Genomic DNA, 17,486 nt, shown 5'->3' on the forward strand with positions numbered 1-17,486 from the left:
TATTGCCTGCTGTTTACACAAGGAGTTCCTGTGATCTGAGATTTATGGCCAGTGATACTCGGTTCAAGTGTAGGGGTTACGTTTCTGTTGCTGTGGAGAATATCAGGGGGTCTGGGGCTGACTGGGTAACTGCATCAATGAGATACATTCTCAGATACTTTGTCTCATTACTCAATATCCTTGTTCTATCAAAATGCCAGTATTTCATCAGGGAATTAGAATTGGAATAGATGTGTTATTATCTGTACTGAGATACATTGGAAAGTTTGTCTTGCATAATGTTCATAAAGATCAAATCATTACATGGTGCACTGAAGTATTACAAGGGAGAACAATAACAATACAGAATAAACTGTTACAGTTACAGAGACTGTGCAGTGTGGGTAGACAATAAGGTACAAGGCTCTTAGGATGTAGATTGTGAGGTCAAGACCCATCTTATTGAACTAGGGAAACTTTCAAAAGTCTGATAACAATGGAAGAGAAGCTGTCCTTGAGCGTGGTGGTACGTGTTTTTGGACTTTTGTACCTTCTGCAAGATGGAAGGAGCGAGAAGACAGAATGTCTGGAATGGTGGGGTCTTTGACTCGGCTGGCTGTTTTACTGAAGCAGTGAGGAGTGTAGATGGAGTTCATGGAGGGGAGGATGGTTTCTATGATGTGATTGAGTGTGTCCACAACACTCTGTAGTGTCTTGAGGTCCTAGACAGAACAGTTATCATACTGAGCGGTGAAGCATCAATTAGGATGCTTTCTGGGCTGCACTGGCATGACAAGAACTGGTGTGAAGAGACAGTTTCCAAATGTGTTCTGGCACAATGTAATGGAAAATGTTTATTCTGTTTTAGGATGGGTACTGAGCCATGGACACAACAACCTCCAGTGTGAATCCCACATTTAATATATTCCTACACTGATATTCAATTCAATGGTCTTATTGTCAACCACGTTACTGCACAACAGAGTGGGTACATGGTCAAGAACAACTTACACCAGTGACCAGACAAAGGAAATAAACGGAGGTAGCATAGCGGAGCCTTGGAGCAATGCAGCATGAATACTGGTCCTGCAGCCCAACCACTCTACGCCGACCACAGTGTCGACTCAGCTCGTCCAAATAACATGTAGTTGAACAGAACAGGATAAAGATCTTCATAAAAATTAAAAGAAGAACAGGGAACTGATCAAAAGTTTTATTGGCCTATCCTTCCATACCCCTCCCATCCATGTACCTATCCAAATTTCTCTTGTATGTTGAAATCAAACCTTCATCCACCAGTTGTGTTGGTAGCTCATTCCACACACTGAACACACTCTGAGTGAAGAAGTTCCCCCTCAAGTTTCTCTTTACCATTTAACTTTTCACCTTTAACACTTGTCTTACCCAACCTCAGTGGAAAATCCTGCTTATATTTACCCTCTCTGTGCCCCTCAGAATTCTGTATACTTCTATCAAATCTCCCCTCATTCTCCTACACTCCAGGGAATAAGTCCTAACCTATTCAACCTTTCCCTATTACTCATGTCCTCAAGTCCTGGTAACATCCTTGTAAATGTTCTCTGTACTCCTTTAATCTCATTGATATCTTTCTTGTAGGTAGCTGACCAGAACTGCCCACAACACTCCAAATCAGGCCTCACCAACATCTTATACAGCTTCAACATTACATCCCAACTTCTGTACTGTACTCAATATTTTGATTTATGAAGGCATTAAATGTTTAACTGTTTCTTTTCACAAGGATATTTATGAAACATTTATCAGTTTTAACTAGCAGAGATGGAATATTTCTATTGTCAATCAAGAGCAAATGCTACAATATATTCATCATTTCATGGATCACCGTATAACATCACTGTTAGATTCCCCAGACAATTTAGATCACGCATTTAACTGGGTTTACGGTGTTTTTACACAATCGATGGTCTTTAATATATCTCTCATCATACTTGATGAAGGCAAGTCCCTGCATTGGACTTCCAAACTCAATCACTACAAATAAATTTGGAGAACATTAATGATATCAGCCAGCCTGGACCATTACACTGGTCAGCGGTGCAGTGACGAGTCCTTGCGAGTACACTTGCCACTTCTGTTGTTCGAGAATTCTTTCTACAAATTGTTTAGTGACTGGAGCGGCGCAGAGACTCTGTCTAATTCTCCTAAGGTGGGGTCATAAACTGTGAGTTTCTGTGGCAAGATAAAGTTATAAAGTTTCGAGATTCAAGATCCTTTAATGTCATTCCCACTGCACAAGTGTAAAAGGATCCATCTCCGATGCTGCGCAAAGAAACACAAGATAAAGAACAGAACAATAAAAAAACATAATAAATATAAATACATGCGATAACTATTTCTATTCAACGAGAATCAACGCAAGAGAAACGCAAGAGATGTAATGTTGCAAAGGGGGAGGAAATAGTTGAAAGAGGAAATGCGGATTATGAAAGATTATGGTGACAAACAATAAGATGGCCTTTCTGTGTAAAAGTTGTCGTGATGGCGGGTACTTCACCCCATTCTGTGCAGTAATTGGGAAACTAACCGAGCATGTTTAAAGGGGATGGATTGATTTTGCTGTTACCAGCTAGTCTCCAAACTCGACTCAGCCGATGCATATTTTCCAGGAAGTGCGGTGTTCTAAGAAATGCTGTATAAATTGTTTAGTTTCCTGAAAGGTGCGAGATGACAGAAGATTGAATGTTGAGCCCAGGCAACTCCACTATGAGGGAAGGGAGTGCGCCGACACTGTCTGCTCTGGTCGACAACGTGAATGAAGCGGGGAGCATGCAGACGCAAGGAAATCGCTGCGAGCATCGACCTTCGGTGTCCGTCCGAATAGTCCTCTACATGGTCACCTTGTTAGTGGCGGCACACATGATCACCAGCACAATGCTTTACGCTTACCTCTCCATCAAATTCGACAAGGTAAGACAGCTCCATTACTGATTATTTAATAATAATTAAGATACTGACACTATAAGATGTAGGAGCAGAAATGGGTTTAAACGAATTATAACCTTAAAATGCTTCGTGTTTAGTAAGTTTGCAAGCTCACGTTGAAACGGATAATACGGTGAAGTGTATGGGATGGTGCAGTTTTCAGGGCGCTAAGTCCGGAGGTACAAAGTGCATTTGAAACCGCCTGTCTCAAAATTAAACTCAAAATACTTAGAAGACCCGGGCTGTGTGTGTGCCTATATCGTGAAAACCTGGGTTGTGTGTATAACTGTGTTGTGTATAGACACGGGCTGTGTATGTACCTGTGCTGTATATAGACCCGGACTGTGTGTGTACCTGTGGTGTGTATAGACCCGGGTTGTGTGTGTACCTGGGCTATGTATAGACCCGAGCTGTGTATAGTCCGGGCTGTGTGTGTACCTGTGGTCTGTATAGACCCGGGCTGTGTGTGTACCTGTGGTGTGTATAGACCCGGGATGTGTGTGTACTTGGGCTATGTATAGACTCGAGCTGTGTATAGTCCGGGCTGTGTGTGTACCTGTGCTGTGTATAGACTCGGGCTGTTTGTATCCCTGGGTTGTGTGTAGACCATAGGATATAGAAGCAGAATTAGGCCATTTGGTCCATCGAGTCTGCTCTGCCACTTCGTCAAGGATGATCCAATTTTCCTCTCAGCCCCAATCTCCTGCCTTTTCCCCGCATCCCTCGTGCTCTAGCCGATCAAAAGTCTATCAGCCTCTGCTTTAAATAGACATAAAGACTTGGCCTCCACACCTGCCTGTGGCAAAGAATTCCAAAGATTCCCCACTCTCTGGCTAAATTCATTCTTCCTCCTCTCCGTTCTAAACGGTCGCCCCTCTATTCTGAGGCAATGTTCTCTGATCTTAGTCTCTCCCTGCACAGGAAACATCCTCTCCACGTCGACTCCACCATTCGATAGGTTTCAATGAGGTCACCCCGATTCTTCTGAATTCTAGTGAATACAGGCCCAGAGCCATCAAACACTTTTCATATGACAAGGCTATGTTTGAATCTGTGCTGTGTATAGACCCGGGCTGTGTGTGTACCTGTGTTGTGTATAGACCCGGGCTGTTTGTGTACCTGTGCTGTGTATAGACCCGGGCTGTGTGTGTACCTGTGCTGTGTATGGACCAAGGCTGTGTGTGAACCTGTGTTGTGTATAGACCGGGCTGTATGTGTACCTGTGCTGTGTATGGACCAAGGCTGTGTGTGTATCTGTGTTGTGTATGGACCAAGGCTGTGTGTGAACCTGTGTTGTGTATAGACCGGGCTGTATGTGTACCTGTGTTGTGTATAGACCGGGCTGTATGTGTACCTGTGCTGTGTATGGACCAAGGCTGTGTGTATACCTGGACTGTTAATAAACTAGGGCTTAGTCTCCACACTTGTTCAGTGTGTATTTTTGAGGACTGGCTGTTCACCTGTTGTGTACCAAACCGATACTCTCTCTGCACCGTTAAGCTAATTTGTGACGATTAATTAACAACCTGGCAGAACAACACAGCGGGTCAGGCTGCACCTGCAGAGGCAGAGGGACGGGAGACTTCTTGGCTCAGTCCTGATGCAGTGGCCCGACGTGAACCGAGGACCATCCCTCTCCACTGCCCCGCCCCCTCCCCGCCCTCCACCCACCACAGATTCTGCTAGTCCCGCGGAGTTCTCCAGCAGACTAACGTGTTGCTCCAGGTTCCACATCTGCCGTCCCCTTGTTCTTCTGCGATGTCATTGAAACGGGGTAAACCGGTTGTGCATGCAACACGCCATTCGGCCTAATGGGCCCACGTCGACCAGTACGTATCTTCCGTACAAAAACCCAGAACATAGAACAGTTCCGCGCAGGAATAGATCCTTTAAATTATTAATCTAATGGCCGAAGAGAAATCTGATAGAGGCTTTCAAGATTATGATATGCATAGATAGAGTGAACAGAGAATACCTGTTTCCGAGGATTGAGATGTCTAATACTAGAGGGCATGCATTGTAGGTTCAAGGGAGATGTGAGGGGTAAGTTTTTTTACTCAGAGTCGAGGATGGCTGGAATGCGCTGCCTGGTACGGTGGTAGAGGCTTTTAAGCGACGTTTAGATAGCCGCGTGGATGTAAGGAAGATGGGGCGGTATCTTTGGGGTTTTGGTTTGCTTTTTGGCGGGTTCCGCAAAGCATTGTGGGCCGAATGGCCTGTTCTTGTGCTGTACTTTTCTAAGTTCTGTGGCTAATTTAACTAATCCTTTCTGCCTACACAATGTCCATGCCTTTTCATTTCCTTCACACTCATGTCCCTGTCTAAAGGTCTCTTCAAAGTCCCTAATCTATCTGCCTCTGCCATCACATTCCAAGCAGCGCCTTTCAGGCACCCAACAATCTGTGTAAAAAACACTTACCCCTCAAATCTCCTTTGAAACAATCCCATCTCACCTTAAATGCACGTTCTGTGATGTTAACCCCAGGGAAAAGAAAAGATGTAGCCATTCATGCGATTGTAGAGTCACCAAAGAGCTGCGTGGATAGAAACATTGTTTCCTGGTGAATGTTTACCTGGCTGTGTTCTTCGTTCTCCAGGTGGAAAGGGACTCGGAATTTCGGCTTCCCGGACACACAGCGGGGCGAGGAAATCAAAGCCTGGCCGACGCCGAGCTGTTTCTGCAGAGCATTTACCAGGTAGGGGGTCTTGTCCCAGGGTGGGGGGGGGGGTGTGGGGCAGGGTGGAGTTTGCCTCAATACTCTGTGCGATCTTTGTTCTCGCCACGATAGACCACGGTGACCCACAGTAACATTGCACGTTCCAGTAGAATCAGTTTTAATATCACGGGCGGATTTCGTAAACGGTGTTGTTTCGTGGCAGCAGTGCAGCGCAAGGCATAAACATTATGCTAAAATATTACTGTAAGTTACTCAAATGGCGCAAATGAGGAATGGTGCGGTGGTGTTTATGGGTTCATGGACTGTTCAGAAATGTGATACCGGAGGGGAAGAAACGTTAAATGTGTGTCTTCAAGCATCCTCTTTGATGTAGTAATGAGAAGGGGGCATATCCTGGATAAAGGTCCTTAGCGATCGATACTGCCTTCTTGTGGCATCTCTTCTTGAAGATGCCCCCGATGGTGGGGAGTGTTGTGCCTGTGATAGAGCTGACAGAGTTTACAACGCTCTGCAGCCGCTTGTATTGGAGTCTCTGTACCAGACAGTGATGCAGCCAGTTAGAATGCTCTGCACCGTACACCTGCAGGAATTTGCCAGTGTCTTTGATGACAAACCAAATCTCGTCTAGCTTCTAGAGAAACACAGCCACTGTCGCGCCTTCTTTGTAATTGCATCAGTATGTTGGGCCCAGGATAGATCCTCAGAGATGTTGACACCCAGGGACTTGAAACTGCTTGCTCTTTCCAGCGCTGAGCTCTCGAAAAGGAGCGGTGTGTGAAACCCCGACGTCCTGCTCCTGAACGACCCATTTCCTGCATTACGGGGAGAGCTCAATCGGGACTCCCGGGGCTAGAAGCAGTGGAACGGTGTGGCGGGGGGCAGGAATTATCAGGGGCCGAGGAAGGATAGGAGCCCTGGGGCTGGAGACTGCAGACCTTGCCCAGGAAGCAGTGAATGGTTCCAGACGAGGCTGGAGGAATGCAGCGCGGCCGGTCCTTTCTGGGCTAGTTAGTATGTTTGCGGTGGTGTTGTAGATGCTGTAGAAGGATATGAAAAATTGCAGGCGGATTTTATTCAGCTGAGTATGGAGGCTGAGGATTGGCAAGTGGCCTTCAATACAGGTAAATGTGAGGTACTGCTTTTTGGGACATCATTCCAGGGTCAGATTCATACAGTGAATGGTGGATCCCTGTGGAGTGTTCTCGAACAGAGAGGGAGAGTACAAGTTCATAGGCCGTTGAAGGTGGCGTCACAGGTAGATTAAGTGGTGAAGAAGGCTTTTGTCACGCTGACCTTCATCAATCAGGGTACTGAGTATAGGAGTTACAATGAGAGATTACGTAGATTAGGAATTTATTCCCTGGAATGTCAGAAATGGAGGAGTGAGTTGACAGAGGGGTGAGCTGGTGAGCTGACAGAGGTGTATAAGATCATGAGGAGCATAGACAGGGCGAACACACATAGTCTTTCTTCCTGGAAGGGGGTGCTGAAAACAAGACGCCATAGGTTAAAGATCAGATGTGAGAGATTTAAAATGAACATCAGAGTAACGTACTTCATGCAGAAGGGTAATGTACTTGGAATGAGCTGCCAGATGTAGTGGTGGAGGTGGAGAGGGGGGAATATTAGCTCCATTTAAAAGCATCTCAATAAGTACATGGACTGGAGAGGTTTAGAAGCCAATGGGCCAAACGTGGCAGGTGGTACTCACTCACTGGGCAGCACAGCACAGACAAGATGGGGAAGGACAGTAAAATAATGGGCAGAAGGGTCATAGGTTGACATGAGGCGCTGACTGTGTGCTTCTTTTCCCAGGTCCTGCAGCACAAAGCCAAGGATCATACAGAGCCAGAGGGCGGTGTCTTCAACGCACAGAAAGGTAGGTGGGAAGGACTGGGGCTCCCTCTGCAAAGACCCAGTCATGATCCATTGCTCCCCAAGGCCTCTTGCAAAGTAGTGCCGGAATAATCAGGATTCTTGTATAGGCCTTAGGGTATGGGCATGGTAGAGAATGAACTCGGGGGCCCTGGTCATAGAACCACAGATCCATTTCTCTAACTTCCAGTAATTTCCCTTCCCTTTCTCACATCTTCCCTTCTCTTCTCCTCATGCCTATCAGCTCCTTCTGGTGTCCCTCCTCCTTCCCTTTCTCCTATGGTCCACTCACCTCTCCTATCAGATGCCTTCTTCTCCAGCCCTTCACCTTTCCCACCTATCCTCACTTCATCCCCCATCCTCCCCAATCCACCCACCTTCCCCCTCACCTGGTCTCTCCTATCACCTGCAAACTTTTACTCCTTCCCTTTGCCCTCCCCATTTTTATTCTGGCTTCTTCCCCCTTTTCCAGCCCTGATGGATGGTCTTGACCCAAAACTTCAACTGTTTATTCCTCTCCATAGACACTGCCTGGCCTGTTGAGTTCTTCCAGCATTTTGCATGTGTCGCTTTGGATTTCCAGCAGCTGCAGAATCTCAAACAAGAGAAAATCTGCAGATGCTGGAAATCCAAGCAACTCACACAAAATGCTGGAGGAATTCAGCAGGCCAGACAGCATCTATGGAAAAAAGTACAGTTGATGTTTCGGGCCAAGACCAGATCTCTTGTGTTTGTGTACCCTGTGTATTGAACCACACTGGTTCACCATCTCCAAAAGGGAGTTATACTGCTTTCTTTGGGGCCCTACTGTTTACCAGCACTGTCACCAAACAGAAACAGGCCCTTCAACCCATCTAGTCCATGCTGAACTACTGATCTGCCTAGTCTCTTTGAATTGCACCCCCCATTCATCTACCTATCTAAATTTCTCTTAAATGTTGAAATCAAACCCACATACACCACCTCCGTTGTCAGTTTGTTTCACACTCTCACCATCCTCTGAGTGAGGAAATTCCCTCTCATGTTCCCCTTAAACATCTCACCTTTCACCCTTAACCCATTACTTTAACCTCAGTGGAAAAAGACTGCTTGCATTTACCCTATCTATACCTCTCATAATTATGTATACTCCAATCAAATCTCTGCTCATTCTCCCAAGCTCTAGGGAATAAAGTCCTAACCTATTCAATCCTTCCCTATAACTCAGGTCCTCGAGTCCCGGAAACATCCTTGTAAATATTCTCAGCGCTTTTTCCTTCAATCTAATGGATATCTTTCATGTAAATAGGTGACCAAAACTACACACAATATTCCAAATTATGCCCCACCAACATATTAAGCAACTTTAATATATCTATAAATTACAATAAGAAATATTTTTTAAAACTTAAATTTGAAAAGAAAGCAAAAAAAAGATAAAATATTGGAGTAGTGATTATGGTTCCTTGTCCATTCAGAAATCTGATGGTGGAAGGGAGGAAGCTGTTTCTGAAATATTGAGAGTATTTGTCTTGAGGCTCCTGTACCACCTGATGGTAGCTATGAGAAAAGGGCTTGTCCTGGTGACAGGGGTCCTTAATAATGGATACCACTTTTTGGAAGCATCACCATTGCTTCCATGGGCTTGCTGTGGACAGGTTGTAGAGAGGCAGAAAAGGAACCAGACACCCCCATGGTTAGCGTCCATGTGCCACTATAGATTAAGGCATGTCGTTTCCTCCCAACCTCCTCTTCTGTTCATTGGTTTCACACCCACCAGTGGCTGGTTTCCGCTGTTAATGATGTGGACTTTGAGGGTCACCAAACAACCATGTATTACGGCAATGGAAATGTGCAATATTTATGGAAACAGAAACTGTCAGGCCTGCCCCCGCTAACACATCCCAGTCTGTGCATGCAGGCACCTCCCAGTCTCCACCTAGCCAATAGGATTCAGCTGCAGTTTATTCCAGGCTCATTACCTGCAGCCTATTTAACACCAGCTCATTTCCATGTCCTTGTTCACTTATTGAACCAGCTGGCCTCAACCAGTTGCTTCTAGCTTTCACTCTCCTTGCTTGTTGTGTTTAGTTTCTATTCTCTCTTGTTTTGTAGCCCTTTGTGGCTTGTTACTTTGTGGTCTATTAGTAAAGATTGTTCACTGCTCAATGATCTCCACTGTTCTACTTTTGGGTCAAACCTCCTCTACATTTCCTGACAGCTGCCAGAATAAATGGTTGAGGCAGGTATAATAATAACATTCAAAAGACACCTGGACAGGTACAGGGATAGGGAAGGGACTGGAGGGACTCGGGCAGGTACAGGGATAGGGAAGGGACTGGAGGGACTCGGGCAGGTACAGGGATAGGGAAGGGACTGGAGGGACTCGGGCAGGTACAGGGATAGAGAAGGGACTGGAGGGACTCGGGCAGGTACAGGGATAGGGAAGGGACTGGAGGGACTCGGGCAGGTACAGGGATAGGGAAGGGACTGGAGGGACTCGGGCAGGTACAGGGATAGGAAGGGACTTTGGAAGAACTTGGGCCAACTGTGAAATGTAAAAAACAGCTTGGATGAGCACTGCACAAAATGCTGGAGGAACTCAAATGTCTGGCAGCATGTATGGATGGAAATAGTCAGCCAACATTTTGGGCCAAGGCCTTTCATCAAGACTGGGGAGGAAAAGGCGAGATAGCCTGTATAAAAAGTGGGGAATGGGTGGAGGAAATTGCATGGGCATTTTGAGTGCCGTGGGTCAGTTGGGCCATAGGGCCTATCCCTGTGCTGTGTTACTCTGTGAATGTGCTTCAGTCAGTCTGTGCTCCAGAGATTGTGACTTGAGTCATCTCACTCGGAGTCATGTCATGCTATTACTTGTGCACGATCTGCAGCAGGAGCCTCGGTGGCTCAAAGGAGACCCAAATGCAGTGGGCAAGGAGCAGAAAGGGGATGCCTGGGACAATCATCAGCCTTCAGGCAGATTATCACTGTTGTGCGTGGGATCTTTCTGTGCACCTGCAAGTCACTTCCTTTCTAACCTTGTATATCTGGAGTAACATGATGTGCTGCGGAGATCAGTTCTGGGATCTTTGTGTTTGTGATGTATGGGTGACTTGGCCAAAGTGCTGGTGACTAGCTTAGCAAGTTTGCAGATGACACGACAATGAACAAGAGTTGTGGATAATGAGGAAAGTGGGTCCAATGATTCTGTACAATACAGATCTGTTGGGAATGTGGGCAGAGTTATTGTAAATGGAGTTTAATCCCATCAAGTGTGAGGTATTACTCTTTCTGAGGTCAAATGCAAAGGGGAAAGTTTACAGTTAATGTCAGAATGCTTGGTAGCACTGATATACAGAGGCTGTGGCTCCCTGAAAGTGGTAACACAAGTAGACAGGCTGGTTGGAGCACTGAGTACAAAATACTTGTTACAGTTGTATAAAACTTTGTTCAGGTCACCCTTGGAGTACTGTGTGTAGTTCTGGTTGCCACCTTACCAGAAGGATGCAGAGGCTTTAAAGAGGGCCCAGACGAGGTTCATCAGGATGCTGCCTAGATTAGAGAGTGTCAGCTATAAGGAGAGGCTGGACAAAATCAGGTTGCTTTCTCTGGAGTGGTGGAGGCTGAGGAGAGGCCTAATAGATGTTTATAAACTTAAGAGAAGGGTAGATAGAGTACTAGAGACACAGTTGAAATGGCAAATACGAGAGGGCATTGCTTTAGAGTGAAGGGGGAAAGTTTGAAGGAGATGTGCATGGCAAGATATTTCCTAAGGTAGGTCCCTGAGCACATTCCCTGGAAAGCAAATAGCCACGTCAAGCGGCATTTAGGCAGTTCATGAATAGCCATGGAATGGAGAAGTAACGACCATGTGCAGGTAAATATACAGTTTAAACTGGTATTGTGGTCAGTGCAGATATGGTGGGCCAAATGGCCGCTTGTTGGGCTGGATTCTATGTTCGTGTGTTCATTCTTGTTTTCTTTATTATACAGGTGACCATCCAGGGGGACACAGGTTCCACAGCCCCCAGCGTACCGCAGCTCACCTTATTGGCATCACACCAGGGGAAAGTCCGCCAGGTAGGTGAGTGGCCCCTGATGGGGGCTGGGCTCAGACCCCACATCCACACTGGGAAAAGTTAGAGCGATTAGTTAGACCAAAGTGCTTGGGGAACCCAGCTGATCACAGGCAGCATGTGTAGACTCCAGAGAGACAGCTTGGGAGATGGGTATTGAACCTATGTCTGGGGCTAAGGGAACCCGGAGCAACTCCACCGGTGGCGCCCCAGCTTATATCCACTGTTGGGATTCTTGACCACTCTCCAAGGGCAGCCGGTGGGAGACATCTATTAGTGTCACACACTATTTGTTGGGCTCCCATGTCTCTGTATCGCGGGCGGCAGCCTCACTGTGTGACTCCATCACCTCCTTCCCCTTCTCACCCTCCCCCTGGATGTTTACTGCTATCTTATATGTGCTGTGTTTTGTATGACTTTTATAAAAATCCCAAGTCTCTGAGTAAATTGATGGTGCATGGATGTTGTCAGCAGGAACAAACCCGCAGCAGTCCACAGACGAATGAAACTCAGCAGTTCAGGTAGCATCAATGGAACGGAATAAACAGCTGGTGTTTCAGGATGAGATACTTCATCAGGACTCTGCCAACACTAAATGCTTTCCTCTGCCACTGTGAGCCCGAGCCTCAGACGCAACCTTAGCAGTGATTTTATGTGCGGCCTGTCACAACTCCCATCCCGATGCCAACCTGCCAAATCCACAGGAGGCTGCCAATCTCTGCTGGTACCAGCTCCTGCAAAGTGGGAGGGGTGAAGGACGGAGGCTCCTTCCAGTTGTCTCCCTCCAGCTCCCCACCTCAGCCCCACAGGGTTATCAGAAGAGGTGGGAGAGTAGGGTACCAGCCCCGTCCTCCTCAGTGGTGGGCTGGCTGTCAGTAGGCACTGGCTCTGACCTGCACTGTCCCCACCCTCCGTGTGTGTGTGAGGGGGAATGGGCTGACAGCACCAAAGCAGCTATAGGTCAAGGAGCTATATAGTGTGAAAACAGGACCTATGGCCCAACTTTTCCATACTGAACAAGTTGACTATAAGTGCCAAACACAAGTGCCCACATTTTGCCCATATCCCTCTGAACCTTTCCTCTGCAAGTACCTGTCGGAATGACCTTCCCCTCCATGCACCTGTCCATTGGTAGTTCATTCCACATTTTCACCACCCTCTGAGTGAGGATGTACCCCCTCAGGTCATCCTCAAATATTTCACCTTAACCTTTAAATTTAGCCTCACCCATCCTCAGTGGAAAAAGCCTACTATCCCTATCTATACTCCTCATAATTTTGTATACCTCTATCTTTTTCCGACACTTCTGGGAATGAAGTCCTCCCCTATTCAATCTTTCCCTGTAACTCAGGTCCTCCAGTCTTGGCAACGTCCTTGTAAATCTTCTCTATCAACCTTATTGATATATTTCCTGTAGGTAGGTGACCAGAATTAATTAGGCCTCAAAAACGTCTTCAACACAACATCCCAACTGCCCTTCTTAATACAACACGAGTGAATCTGCAGATGCTGGAAATAAATAAAAACACAAAATGCTACCTCCTCCCATAGATGCTGTCTGGCCTGCTGAGTTCTGCCAGCATTCTGTGTTTTTATTTATGCCCTTAATACTCTGATTTATGAAGGCCAACGAACCAATATCTCTCTTTACGACCCTATTTACCTGTGATGACCATCTTTTCAGCGTCCTTTCTGTTTCATTGGCTCCTTTCCTTTAGCAGGAGGATTTGAACTATACTCAGTGCCTCGGCTGTGGCCTTAACAACATCTTGTAACGTGACTTCACAATCCAGAGCGCGGAATGAATTCATCCCAAGCGCGGCTGCCAGTCGCTTCTGTTTGCGGCTGGTCGGTGCTGCTGACGATTTCTGTAGCTTTCTGTATTGGCCATTGGATTGGTAAATAACGTTTAACATTCGAGCGTTGTAATGACTCTAGACCACTGCTCGAATCAAAAGTCCAAAGGCTCCAAGTAAATGTATTATCAAAGTACATACATGTCACTATATACAACCCTGAGTTTCGTTTTCTTAGTTACAGCAAATCAAAGGTGCAACAAAAAACATAATAATAATAACAAATAATCAATTAATATCGGGAACGTGAGATGGAGAGTCTTGAAAGGAATAGATAGGTTGTAGGAACATTTTAGTGATGGGGCAAGTGAAGTTGAGTGAAGTCACCCCCTCTAATTGTTTCTGAACCCGGTGGTGTGAGTCCTGAGGCTGCTGCACCTTCTTCCTGATAGCAACTGTGAGAAGAGCGCATGTCCTGGGTGGTGGGGTCCCTGATGATGGAGGCTGCTTTCTGCGACAACGCTCCCTGTAGGTGTTCTCAATGGTGGGGAGGGGTTTATCCGTGATGGATGGGCCATATCCACTACTTTTTGTAGGCTTTTTCCGTTTAAGGGTATCCAGCCTGTCTCGTTCAATCCCCGACTCCACAATCCTGACTGCGATGTTTATTGATTTTTTTTAGGGACCACTTTTCCGTGTAAGAAAGGGTCTCCGATCAAAAAGTGGATGGCTGCAGATTTCCCCGCGTTTACGCACAACATCAACTACACCAGCGGTAAGCTAGTTATCACCGAGCCTGGTTTTTACTATATCTATTGCCAGGTTAGTTTTCGGCTAACCAGTGGTAAACCCGAGAGAAAATCGAACGTGCCTTTTGTTCAGTACATCAATCTGCAAAGAGACCCGGAACAATCTATAATACTGATGAAGGCTTCCAAAACGCCCATGGATAAAAGCCAAGCTTCCAGCTTCAACTCTGTGAACCAGGGCGGAATCTTTCAGCTGAAGGAGGGAGACCAGCTCTTTGTATCCGTGACCACCACAGATTTGCTCAGTTATGACATCGCCACCTACTTCGGCACTTTTCGGCTTTAGTTCGTTCTCTTTGAGCCCAACCAAGGCAGCCGCCAGTGGCGGTCAACGGACTCCTCACACCACCGGGGTTTCCTGCGACCCCGAGTCTAGCCTGCTACAATATCCCACCCTTCCACACCCTCGGAGCAAAACGAAATACTCAAACGTTCACACTTTCATAATCATCACTCAGTCTTGATGAGTGACCTCTGCACTCTTCTCCGCGTCCCAGTGAAAACCACGCCAGCTCTCTCGTTTCCCTTTGTGGATTCTGAAGGACATGGACTACATTTTCAAAACGTTGTAGGCCGCCCAGTGTCTGGGCTTCGCGGCCACACATCTGGGTACCGTTCAGTGTTCGGGGAATCAGGTGCTTCTTGCCGAAGGATACAGGAAAGCCGATCTGTCCGGGATGAATGTTGCTCCTGTTGTCACCATTAGCTAACTTTCTCAGCTCCATGCTTTCTTATCGGGCTGTTCTGTGGCAAACAGCCCGAACTTGCCCCGAAATCTCCAGGCGTGGTTGCACGAGAGAGGTGTGCCCGTGTCAAAGCGAAACGATTTGTTCCACGGGATTTGTGATTTGACATGCCGCCTTTTGCAAGGAATGTCTGCAAGAATTGACTTGGCGGCTGACATCCGCTGCACACCAACATGAAGGCGGCCTGCAGTTCGTAAACAGAAAACCGCAACCCGCACCATCATGGCTACAGCGGGTACTGCTTAACTTGTCACTGAGTTCCTTTAGCATTTCTCTGAGTAGAACTTTATCAAATCGGGAGTGATGAGAAGAGATGGAGTCCACCCCGTGACACAGGAGGATCACCCTGAGACCCTCGGAAAACGACGAGCGTTACACATGGAGTATTTCTCAGCAGCAACAAACGAGAAGGAAAATTAAAATATTTCAGTCGCTGTGTGGATAAAACAGTTTTAAATAGACACACAGCCTATTCCATTGTCTTTGTGAAGTGGTTTAACAATTGAAGCGATCTCTTTGATAAGGTGAATCGAAGCAGAGGTACTCAGGAAGTGGAGCTCTCAACAGCCGAGCGAATATTGCTGAAGAGCGCAGTGTTATTGAAAAGTAATGTTCCGTGTGGACTCACCCCTCACTTTCATCCTATTGATCAGGCAGCCACATGTAACATGTTAACCTGCAGGCCACACTGCAGAGTGCCGGCACTGAGCGCTGATGCCCTACAGCCAGCGCCAAGCAAGGCAGCAACATCGTTAAATGCACAAACCTCAAAGTAAATTCATTATCAAAGTGCACATATGTCACCATAAACAACCCTAAGATTCATTTTCTTGCGGGCATTCAGTAAATACAAAGGTACAATAAACCACACCCCCAGCTAAATAATTATAATAAATAAATTAGCAATCAATATCGAGAAAACGGGATGAAGAGTGCTTGAAAGTGAGTCCATAGATTGTGGAAGCAGTTCAGTGTTGGGGTAAGGGAAATTATCCCCTTTGGTTCAAGAGTCTGATGGTTGAGCAAGTACTGAGGCTCCTGTAACTCCTTCCTGATGCAAGAAGAGAGCATGTCCTGGGTGGTGGGGGTTCCCTGGTGATGGATGCTGCTTTCCTACCACAACGGTCCTTCTAGATGTGCTCAAAGGTGGGGAAGGGTTTACCCATGATGAACTGAACCCTATCCACCCCTTTCGGGAGGCTTTTTCAGTCATGGGTGTTGATGTTCCATACCTGGTTGTGATGCAGCCACTCTCCACCACACATCTATAGAAGTTTATTAAAGTTTTAGTTAACATGGCAAATCTTCACTGACTTCTAAGAAAATAGAGGTGCTGCCGTGCCTCTTAGTAATTGCACGTAAGACATGTCCTCTAAAATGATAATGCCAAAGAATTTAAAGATGTTGATTTCCTCCCCGCCCCCCCCCCCCCCATGGATCTACTGCAGTCTGGGTCGCCCAAAATACTATCTATCCCCTGATGCCCTCTCTGTGAAATGTGTGTTCTGACATTATCCCTGAAAATTTTACTCTGGGTGTAGGATTGTGAATGTTGTTTTGAAAAAATGCTAAATGGAATTCTTTGTTTTAGGGAATTCTGAAGATGTTTGTATTTTATTTATCATTTTTATTCCGTAAGTGGATCATGAAATAACACGTGGATTTCAAACTGACCTTAGGAGCCATGTGTTGTTTGTGATTGGTGTTTAATATTATTGTTAAGCTATTTATTTCATTAGATTGTTCACATTTTTATTCATTGTTTCACAGTACTGCTCATTTTGTGAATATTTATGCAACAATAGCTACTTTAGTCTTTTGTAAACTTAAATAATAAATAAATATTGTCTTATTTTCTGTGAATGAATATTTTTTCTTGTGTATTATCAGGGTCAAAATTATTTAAATCTAGCTGTGGCTTATATTTTGGATAGACTGGGTAGGCAGGTACACAACTTTTGTCTGCTTCCCAACTCCATTGGGTGATTATTAGCTCAAAGGGTGGCAGAAAGTCATTGATGGAAATGTCTGCACAGGTTGATAAGGGGGTTAAGAAGGCATATGACATGCTTGCCTTTATTAGTCGAGGCATTGCATTCAGAAGTCAGTAAGTTATGTTGCAGTTTTATAAACCTCTGGTTAGGCAGCATTGGCATACAATTCTGGTGTCTCCACCATAGGAAGGAATTTGAGGCTTTGAAGAAGGTGCAGAGGAGGTTTACCAGGATGCTGCCTGGATTAGAGAGCATGTTTTATGAGGAAAGTTTGAGTGAGCTGGGGCCTTTACTCTTTGGAGTGATGGAGGGTGAGGTGACTTGATGGAAGTGTACATGATGATAAGAGCCATATTTCAAGTGGACAGCCTGAGACTTTTTCCCAGGGTGGAAATGGCTAATATGAGAAGGTATAATTTTAAGGTAATTAAAGGAAAGTTTTGGGAGGAAGTCAAAGGTAAGTTTTTTAACACCATGGCAGGTGTGTGGAACACACTTCTAGAGGTGGTGATGGAGGCAGATACATTAGGGGCATTTAAGAGACTCAAGGCACATGGATCATAGAAAATAGAGTATTATGTGGCAGGGAA

At 45.9% G+C, this 17,486-nt stretch overlaps 1 protein-coding gene across 1 annotated transcript; it reads left to right on the forward strand.

Moving 5' to 3' along the window:
• The first annotated feature begins 2,540 nt into the window (after positions 1–2,540).
• LOC140734044 (tumor necrosis factor ligand superfamily member 10-like) lies at positions 2,541–16,680 on the forward strand. The gene is made up of 5 exons (XM_073057627.1): positions 2,541–2,928; positions 5,541–5,639; positions 7,437–7,500; positions 11,469–11,555; positions 14,030–16,680. The coding sequence occupies exons 1-5, from the start codon at positions 2,701–2,703 to the stop codon at positions 14,440–14,442; spliced, it is 891 nt and encodes a 296-aa protein (XP_072913728.1). The 5' UTR covers positions 2,541–2,700; the 3' UTR covers positions 14,443–16,680.
• The last annotated feature ends 806 nt before the right edge of the window (positions 16,681–17,486 follow it).

Source organism: Hemitrygon akajei, chromosome 10 (genome assembly GCF_048418815.1).
Source record: "Hemitrygon akajei chromosome 10, sHemAka1.3, whole genome shotgun sequence".
In the NCBI taxonomy this organism is placed as follows: domain Eukaryota; kingdom Metazoa; phylum Chordata; class Chondrichthyes; order Myliobatiformes; family Dasyatidae; genus Hemitrygon; species Hemitrygon akajei.